This window comes from Phaseolus vulgaris, chromosome 2 (genome assembly GCF_051622355.1).
Source record: "Phaseolus vulgaris cultivar YP4 chromosome 2, ASM5162235v1, whole genome shotgun sequence".
In the NCBI taxonomy this organism is placed as follows: domain Eukaryota; kingdom Viridiplantae; phylum Streptophyta; class Magnoliopsida; order Fabales; family Fabaceae; genus Phaseolus; species Phaseolus vulgaris.
In genome coordinates, this window is record NC_143499.1 from 25726899 (window position 1) to 25736425 (window position 9527).

The window sequence follows — 9527 nt, forward strand, 5'->3', positions numbered from 1 at the left end:
ATAAGGTTAGTCATGTCGACTATTTCTCGGCCTACATCATCTTCTGATCGGCCTTCTCCCTCTGTCGGTCACCCTTCTTCCCCTGTCGGTCGTTCCTCTTCATCTTCTTCATCTTCTTCTTCTTCTACCACCAACTCCCTTTCGGTCGGGGTGGCCAATGTGCCACTTTAGGTAGAGGTCATTAGGGGGGATGATCTGGCCAATGTTGTTAACCGATCGAATTCTCCCCCGACGGCCATTCCTCTTGTTGACCTTAGCTGGGTGGACCCTAAGGTGGTTGAGATCTCGTCCACCTATAAGACCGAGGTGTCTGTGACCAAGTTTTTGGCCAAGCACCCGGTTCTAAAGGCGGGCGGGCATTCTCACTACTTTAACGTTTTTCCTTGTGAGCCCACCGAGAGTGTGTGCTTAGGGCGATCGGGTACCGGTCCCCCTTCTTTTACATGTACATTTGTCTCTTCTCGGACCTATATGTCTCCCTCCCCTTTGAAAAATTCACAATGGGCGTCCTTCGAGCGCTCAACGTGGCTCCCACCCAGATCCATCCAAACACCTGGGCGTCCCTCCAGGCCTTTCACCTGTTGTGCGATGTTATGCGCCTTCATCCCACTCCCTCTTCTTTTCTTTCTTACTATACCTCTCACCCCGCCCAACCTGCCTCTTGGCACTCCTTGGTCGGTCGGTCAAGATGTGTGTTATTTGACTCCTTTGCTATCTCTTACAAGAGATTCAAGGAGAGGTTTGTAAAAGTTATCGTTCGGCCAGAGGCGACAACCTTCTTTTTTGACGAGGTCGGTCGGTCTCGGTTCCCTATGTACTAGACTGTCAAGCCTCGGGATTTTAAGGCGTGGCAGAGGCCGATGGAGAGTGACAATGAGGTGGAGATTCTCTCCCTCTTCGACGCACTCCCGAGGAAGCTTCTATGCAGGAGGTTGATCGGTGCTTATACCATGACGACGCGATGGGCTTCCGTTAGGGGTATGGGTCTTTGTATTTTGCTTTGTCGGTCGGTCTTTGAATTTTCTCGTCCTCTAACACTTGTGATTTTTTGTTTTTGCAGAAGTTATTGTTCAAGATACACCGCCCAGTGCTAGCGTGCTAGACAAGTATCAGCAACAGGCAGCCGAGAGGAAGGGGCGTCGATCCATCGACGTCCTTCCTTCCACAAAGGGCTCGGATGCTCGTGCTGACAAGGGCTCGGTCGCCCCTTCCCACAGGTCCAAGAAAAGGTTGAGGGATGGTGGTAACATTGCCACCACCACTCGTTCTCTAGGGTCTCTGCCGACACCGCCTCTCCATCGAGAAGCAGTCAAGGTGGACTCTCCCTCGCCCGTTCGTGTGGAGCAAGCGGCTCCACGTCCCGAGGCCGACCTCCATGTCACCCCTTGCCCTTTTGGGGGGTGACTTGCAATTTACTCGGAGGCACTCAGAAGGTGTTCCGAGGAGTGCCTTCCTCGGACCTTTTGAGGGGTGGCCTGGAGATGCTCACCCGGTTGTTCGTCATGGTCCAGCTGGGCATCCAAGAAAGGGATCGCCATGCCGAGGACATCTCCCGACTGGAGCATGAGGTGGCCGAGAGCGCTGACCGCTTGAAGCAGGCTCTGAATGCTAACACCGAGCTTTCGGAGAAGACAGCTTGGGAGGCGACCGAGCAAGAGTTGGCTCAGCACGAGGCTGCTGAAGTTGGGCGCGGTTGAGGGAGTTGAAGGCCGAGATGGCCAAGGTGGTGGCCGAGAATGTCAACCTAAAGAAGATGGTCGAGGAGAGAGATGAGAAGCTCTCATCCTCGGCCGATGAGTTGGCCACCATCCAGGCTGTCAAGGAAGAGGCTGAGGCCTAGCTTGATCGCAACTTTGAGAAGACTCAAGAGTTGCTCAAACAAAGCTTTCTTCGGGCTGTCCGCCAGGCCCATGTGCTCTGTGGGGGTCGCCGGCCTCTGGTGCTTTTGACCTTGACCACGAGGTATACCAGGGTCGGCTAATGCCTAGTGCCGAGGCGAGTGCTCTGGCGGCGCAGGAGGTTGGGCCGACCGAAGGCGAAGAGGGTGAAGTTCATGAAGACAATCAAGGTTAGATTTGCCTTCGGTCGGGCTATGGCCTTTCCTTGCTTTATATTTTTCTCTCTCCTCTGAGGCCGGGGTGTGGTCTCCTCTTTTGCAATTTTTTAATCTATCGCCCATTTCCTTTTCATTCGGTCTAATTGGATTTGAAGAAAAAACTTCCACAAGTTAAACATGTCGGTCTTTAATTGTTTGGGTGGTCGGCCATTATTTGTGATTGCATTAATCGAACAAATTGAATGGGCGGTCATCCATTAATTGTAAATTAAGTTAATAGAATAAGTTGAATGGGCAGTCGGCCATTAATTGTGATTCGAACAAGTTGAATGGGCGGTCAGCCATTAATTGTGATTTAAGTTAATCAAACAAGTTGGATGGACGGTCGGCCATTAATTGTGATTGCGTTAATCGAACAAATTGAATGGGCGGTCGGCCATTAATTGTGATTGCATTAATCGAACAAATGGAATGGTCGATCGACCATTGATATGTGAGTTTATTTGTGCCAAGTTATAGTGTTAACTTGGGTATGCCGATGAGTCTCAGCAGGGTATGCTAGTTAAGGCTTCATCCAGACCAAACCGAGTGAGAGGTGTTGGCAGGATATGTCGTTTAAGGCTTCGTCCAGGCCAAACCTAGTTGATCGGTCTCGGCAAGGTATGCTGGTTAAGGCTTCATCCAAATCGAGTTGAGTGTGGGGTGTTGGCAGGGTATGCCGGTTAAGGTTTCATCAAGACCGAGCTGAGTGTGAGGTGTTGGTAGAGTTTGCCAGTTCAGGCTTCATCTAGACCAAACCTAGTTGATCGGTCTCGGCAGGGTATGTCGGTTAAGGCTTCATCCAGACTGAGTCGAGGGGTTGCAGGAGAACAGTGCTAGTACTTTAATGAAAACGCCTCGTCAAAACCTCCTTGGTAGGGTGAGGAAAGAGTGCGTGAGTTTATTTAATTCAGCTGTAATAAAACTTGAGGTGCGAGGCATTCCACGTCTTCGGTACAATTTTGCCCGAAAGCCACTCTAAGTGATAAGCTCCCCCCTTTGTGACTTCTCGGACTCAGAAAGGTCCCTCCCAGTTGGACAAGAACTTCCCTTCATTTTTCCTTGCATCACTGCGCATCCTCCAGACGAGGTCGCCCTTCTAGAAGCTCCTCGGTCGGACTTTGGTGTTGTATCGCCTAAACACCCGGATCTTGCAAGCGGCCTCCCGAATCATGCTCTTGTCATGAAACTCACTTACCAAATCGAGATTGACCGCTAGGCTTTCCTCGTTTAGGGTGAGGTCGAACATTTGCCTTCGTATGGTGGGCTCGGCCACCTCGACCAGTATCATGGCCTCGGCCCCAAATGTCAGGTTGTAGGGTGTCTCCTGCGTGGTAGTTTGGGGGGTGCATTTGTACGCCTAGAGTACTTCTATCAGCTACTCGGTCCATCGGCCTTTTGCCTTGCCCAGACGCTTTTTCAGCTCATTGAGTATGACCTTATTGGCGCCCTCGGCTTACCCATTAGTTTGTGGGTGTTCTACCGAAGCCATAACAGACTTGATGCCCAGGTCGCCGTAAATGGACTGCAGTCCTCGGTCAATAAAATGTCGGCCATTATCAGTTATTATTGTGTGTGGGACGCCAAATATGCAAATAATGCTATTCCATACGAAGTTTTGCACGTTTTTGGTCGAGATGGATGCAAGGGTTTCGACCTCAATCCATTTGGTGAAGTAGTCGACTCCCACGAGGAGGAACTTGGTCTGCCCTTTTCCTGGCGCAAAGGGACCGATAATGTCCATCCCCTAGATGGAAAACGACCATGGGGAGATAATACTGTGCAGCTCTTCTGGCCTTGGGTGATGGAGAGGGTCGAACTCCTGGCACTTGGCACATTTCTTCACGTACTCGGCACAGTACCCTGAACGGTTGACCAGTAGTAGCCAGCCCGTAGGACCTTAGCGGTCATATTCCTCGTCCCAGAGTGATTTTCGCAGACTCCCTCGTGGATCTCGTCCAGAATGTACTCGACCCGTTTGTTGGTGATGCACTTCAGTAGGAGGGCCGAGTATCCTCTTCGGTACAAGTCCTCGTTGATCATGGTGTAGCGGACACACTGTTGTTTCATCGCTTTTTCTTGCTCTAGCTTGCACATGTCGTCCTCTAGGTACTGCATGATGGGTGTCATCTAGTTATCAGTCTTGGCCTCGTCTATTGCAAGGCATTCGGTCTCGGACACACTGGGGTGCCTCAGCCATATATGTATGACTAATCTTTGGTGGCTCTTCTTCTTGGTGACTGACAACTTAGACAATATGTCGGTCCTCTTGTTTTCCTCCCTCGGTATGTGTTCCAAGGGTGCCTTGTTGAATCAGGCAATGCTGTTTTTGGCCACGTGATAGTATCGTTGTTGATGGAAGAGGGTCAAGCACAACCTTAAAGGAAGGTCATGCACAAGGACATCTAGGGCCAACCACAAGGGCAATGACCAAGAGGCTTGATGAGGATTGGAACAAGGCCACCGATGGTAGAGAAATCTATCTTTACATGTTCCAAGAAAGCCCAACATCAAGCGTAGCATAGCTTTATTTTCTTGTCCAAATAGTATAGAATTTACTATTGTGAATTTGTTTAAATTGCAATTAGGATTAAGCTAGGTTTACCTAAGTTAGCTTACGGTTTCTAGAACCTACTAAACTAACTTAGGCCGCCCATGTGAAGGATAGGCGCACCATGTGCTCACATTTCCCATGTGCTCCCATGTGCTTCCATGTGCTCACATTTGCATGTAATTTGGCTAGCATTTTCTCTTCATTTACATGTGCATTTTCGGTCCTCCAAGGCTATTTAAGGAGGAGCCTACCTCATGTAAATCCAAGATGAATTTGAGTAATGAAATGTTGCCAAAATGTGTCATTCTTACTCCCTTGCCTAAAATCTCTCTAGATTTAGGTCTTTAATCTTCAACCCGTTCACCTACCAAAGAGAGCTGGCCGAACCTCTCTCACTCTCCTACTCTTCATGCACCTCCAAGGCTACCACAACTCTTAGGAGAGTCTTGTTCCACCATCAACCCATTGAAGCTTCCGCAAACCACCACAAAAACCGTAAAAGAGAAGAGCCCAATGCCATCATTTGGTATCATAGCTATGGTCTTCAAGAGATAAGTGTCTCTTTGTATTTTTCATTTTGAGTTCTTCTTATCTTCATGTTGTTCATCTTTTGTTCAAGTTGTCTTGCTGTTTTAAGTTTTTAATTTGTTTTGGATGCTATTCTAAGCATTTCAATCGGTAGAAATTGTTCAATTTGTTCTTGAGCACCTTATTTTCAATTTTGTGTAGGATTCTATGGTGAATTGTGTTGCTGTTTTTATTTTAGGATATTTCAGTCTTGCTTGAATTTCTGTTCGGTACATATGATGTGTTTGAGTCATTTTATTTTTTGAATTTATAAGTTTTGCATAGTCATGTAATTCCAAAATTGTCAACAAATCTTAGTAGTACTTTTCTTGATTCATTTGTTTCTTGTTTTGATTTGAGTGTTTAATTTGAATTCTGAATTGATTGTTCCTTTTGGTGCATTTTTCCTTTTAGTTTGAGTTCATATTTGTATGCTAGATCATACAAATTCTATCACATTCATTCCATTGTGTTTTTGTAGTTTCTCATTCTGTTTTTTTAATTCCAGATTTAGAATCCTCTGTTTCAACAAATTCTGTTCTGGCTGTTTTGTTTTATGAAAATTAAATACGTTAAAAGAAAATTACAAGATTCTGGATTTCAGTGGTGTCAAGTGTTATCAAAAGAAGATAAAAAAGAATCAGTTGAAAAAAAAAAGATAAATCACACAAAAAAAAGTGTGCATTCTGGCGCTGAAACTGACGGTAATTGGACATTGTTTTTTGGAAACATTATTACAATTAATTGGTGCATGTGCTTGGAGTGAATCCAATGCCAAAAGTTTGTTAAGAAACTGAATTTTTTGTTTTTAAATTTTCAGAAGCAAATACAAAATAGCCAGCTCAGCATAAATCATTAAAGTCACGCTTTCTGAACCACAATATTTTCAGTAGTGCTATTTCGGTTTTTCAAATCAATTCTAGTGTCATTCTTTAGGTTCCTTTTGTGTGCCAACCTTTACTGAGTGCCTATTTTTATTTGCTTGTCCAATTTCATTCTGAACTCTTTCTAGTTGTGTCATATTATTAAATCCAATTGCAGTGGTGCTGTTTTTAAGTTTTAATTGTTTCTTGCTTTCTTTTCTTGACCTCTAAAATTGTTGGTGCATAAATATCAATTGGTGCTTGTTGAGTAGAAATTGACTTGAGGAGAGTCTAGCTCTACTTAGTAGGTACTGTTTTGAAGAATTTAATTGCTTAAACCATAAGAGGATCAAGGCAAGGGGCAGCAACAAATACAAATACCAAAATACACCATACACTTTGAAAGGCACAACAAAGAAAAGCAACAACAAGTCAAGGGAGTGCATAGCTTAACAAGCTGAAATTTAATTTGTGCAATTTAATTTCTTTTCATTTCTTGAATTGTAATTACATTTCACTTTTGTTAATTAGTGGATTAAATCACGAATTAGACAGTGAGTGTGTCTTCAAAGGCTCAAAGTGTCTAAGAAGCCTCACCTAGGAAACTACTAGTTTAAGCTTTGTAGATTAGCTTTGTTAATTGTTTTAGCTAGATTTCCTTACGTCAATATTTGTTTAATCTTGCTTTAATTTGCTTTTGCTTATCTTTGTTTAAAGCTTTGATAAATTGCTTTAGTTGTTAAATAGATTTGCATTGTTTTCTTGCATAAAATTTGATTTCTCCACCCTCATTGTGTTCTAAGTGATTTACCTAAAAAGAGAATTGTGTGAAGATTTTGAGGGATAGTTTTTGGCTAAGGCAAGACTTGGTATTTAATAGTTCTTAGTGACTCACCTCTCTTACCTAGAAAACTACCTTCATTAACTTTCCTCTTCTTTCTTAAAGTAAAGCATTTCTAAACTCAAAGTTTTAGTCATGTCTTCTCACTCCTCTAAATCTCTTGAAAGTGATGTGAAGTCCTTAAAATCTCTTTTAAGACAACTTTCCAAGGATGTTCAATTAATTTCATATAGACAATTGGAGAATGAGGCCAAAATCAATGAATTGACTAAAGCAAAGGATGAGAATTCTCAAAATTCAAAAAAATCACATACTCATGCATCTAACTCCAAAGATCATGATTCTCTAAGGGAGGAAAGTCTTAGAATCAATTATTACTACCAACCACCCCCTAGGAGAAGTAGAAGAAGAGAGCAAGAAAGCCCAAGAGAGGTCAGGGTAGACCTACCTCATTTCTATGGTAAAGAATGTGTAGAAGTATACCTAGATTGGGAGATGAAGGTAGAGCAACTTTTTGCTTGCCATAGAGTGAGTGAAGAAAGGAAAGTGCGCTTAGCCACTCTTAGCTTTCAAGGAAATGCTATGTATTGGTGGACATCTTTAGAGAGAGATAGACGTCTTCATAGGGAGCCTCCCATAGAATATTGGAATGACCTTAGGGGAGCCCTAAGACGTCGCCACATACCCTCCTACTACAATATGGAGTTAATGGACAAGCTCCAAAGACTCCAACAAAGAAATATGAGTGTAGAAGAGTATAGACAAAAGATGGAGCTTTACATGATGAGAGCCTCTATTAGAGAGGAAGAGGTCACCACCATAGCAAGGTTCCTAAGTGGGCTCACTCTTGAGATAAGAGATAGGGTTGAACTTCTCCCCTATCAAGACTTGAATGATTTGGTTCAACTTTGCATTAAAGTTGAACAACAAAATTTACGAAAAACTTCAAGTCAAAGGGTAGGTTCATATTCTAACTTCTATCCCAAGAGAGATTTTAAAAGGGAAGTTAGCACATCTAGAGAGAAACCAAAAGAAACTACTAAACCCTTAGCAAAGGATACCTCCACCCCACCTATCCGAGCTAGGGACACCAAATGTTTTAAATGTTTTGGAAGAGGACATGTGCAAGCACAATGTCCAAACCAAAGAGCTTTGTTCTTAAAAGGAAAAGGTGAATACACTAGTGGTGAGGATGAGCCTAGTGAAAAAGAAGAGGAAGGGGGAGATGATGAGAGGGTAAATCCTTTAGAGGGGGATTTATTAATGATTAGGAGAACCCTCAACAATCAACCCAGTGCATCCATAGAAACACAAAGGGAGAACATCTTTCACACAAGATGCAATGTTTTAGAAAATATATGCTCTCTCATTGTGGATAGTGGATCAAGCTGCAATTTTTGTAGCGCTAGGATGGTTGAGAAACTAAATCTACAAGTAGTTCCTCATCCTAAACCTTACAAATTACAATGGATCAATGAGAATGGGGAACTAAGTGTAGATAAACAAGTGGAAGTCAAGTTCTCTATAGGTAACTACAAAGACAAAGTTTTATGTGATGTAGTGTCTATGGAAGCTTGTCATATCTTATTAGGTAGACCATGGCAATTTGATAAGAAAACCTTGCATGATGGTCTAACTAACGAGATTTCCTTCACCCATAAGCACAAAAAGTTTGTACTTAATCCTTTACCACATTCCCAAGTGGTAAGAGATCAAATACAAATGAAACATAAGAAGGATGAGGAGAAAAAAAAAGAGATAGAAAAAGAGAAAATCCTTAGGGATAGGAAGGCGTGGGAGAAGAGTGTTCCTTCCCACAAGGTTATTCAACAAGACAAACCTTTTGAAAACACCTTGGAAAATATGCTTCTAGTTGAAAAACCTAGCCTAATCTTTTGTAAAAGAACACTTACATGCACTGCCACAAATCTTGAACCCATGAGTCTACCTCCTCAAGTTACAAATCTTTTAAGTGAATTTGAAGATATATTCTCTAAAGAGGGGCCAAAAGGACTTCCTCCTTTTAGAGGTATAGAACATCAAATTGACTTGATTTCGGGGGCAAGCCTACCAAATAGGCCAGCATATAGAACTAACCCCGAGGAAACAAAGGAGATAGAGTCTCAAGTTCAAGACTTGTTGGAGAAGGGTTGGGTTCAAAAGAGCCTAAGCCCTTTGTGTTGTACCTGTCTTGTTGGTGCCCAAAAAGGATGGAAAATGGAGAATGTGTTGTGATTGTCGAGCAATCAACAACATCACCATCAAGTATAGGCATCCAATCCCAAGGCTTGATGACATGCTTGATAAGTTACATGGGTCAATTATATTTTCCAAGATTGGTCTTAAAAGTGGGTATCACCAAATTCAAATCAAAGAGGGTGATGAGTGGAAAACCGCTTTTAAGACCAAGTTTGGACTATATGAGTGGTTGGTGATGCCTTTTGGTCTCACTAACGCACCTAGTACATTCATGAGGCTAATGAATCATGCCTTGCGAGATTTCATAGGTAAATATGTAGTAGTATACTTTGATGATATCTTAGTGTATAGTAAAAACCTAGAAGACCATCTAAGTCACCTTAGGGAAGTTCTTCTAGTGCTTAGGAA

General features: G+C 43.1%; 1 protein-coding gene across 1 annotated transcript; it reads left to right on the forward strand.

The window, feature by feature from the left end:
• The first annotated feature begins 860 nt into the window (after nucleotides 1–860).
• Nucleotides 861–8854, forward strand: LOC150029075 (uncharacterized). The gene is made up of 4 exons (XM_090297922.1): nucleotides 861–978; nucleotides 1061–1274; nucleotides 7271–8741; nucleotides 8825–8854. The coding sequence occupies exons 1-4, from the start codon at nucleotides 861–863 to the stop codon at nucleotides 8852–8854; spliced, it is 1833 nt and encodes a 610-aa protein (XP_090154048.1).
• The last annotated feature ends 673 nt before the right edge of the window (nucleotides 8855–9527 follow it).

Coding starts and splice junctions, on each gene's coding strand:
- LOC150029075 (XM_090297922.1), top strand. CDS start 861: ATGGAGAGTGACAATGAGGTGGAGATTCTCTCCCTCTTCGACGCACTC. Junction 979..1,060: donor GCGATGGGCTTCCGTTAGGG/GTATGGGTCTTT, acceptor TTGTTTTTGCAG/AAGTTATTGTTCAAGATACA. Junction 1,275..7,270: donor ACCACCACTCGTTCTCTAGG/GTCTCTGCCGAC, acceptor TGATTCTCTAAG/GGAGGAAAGTCTTAGAATCA.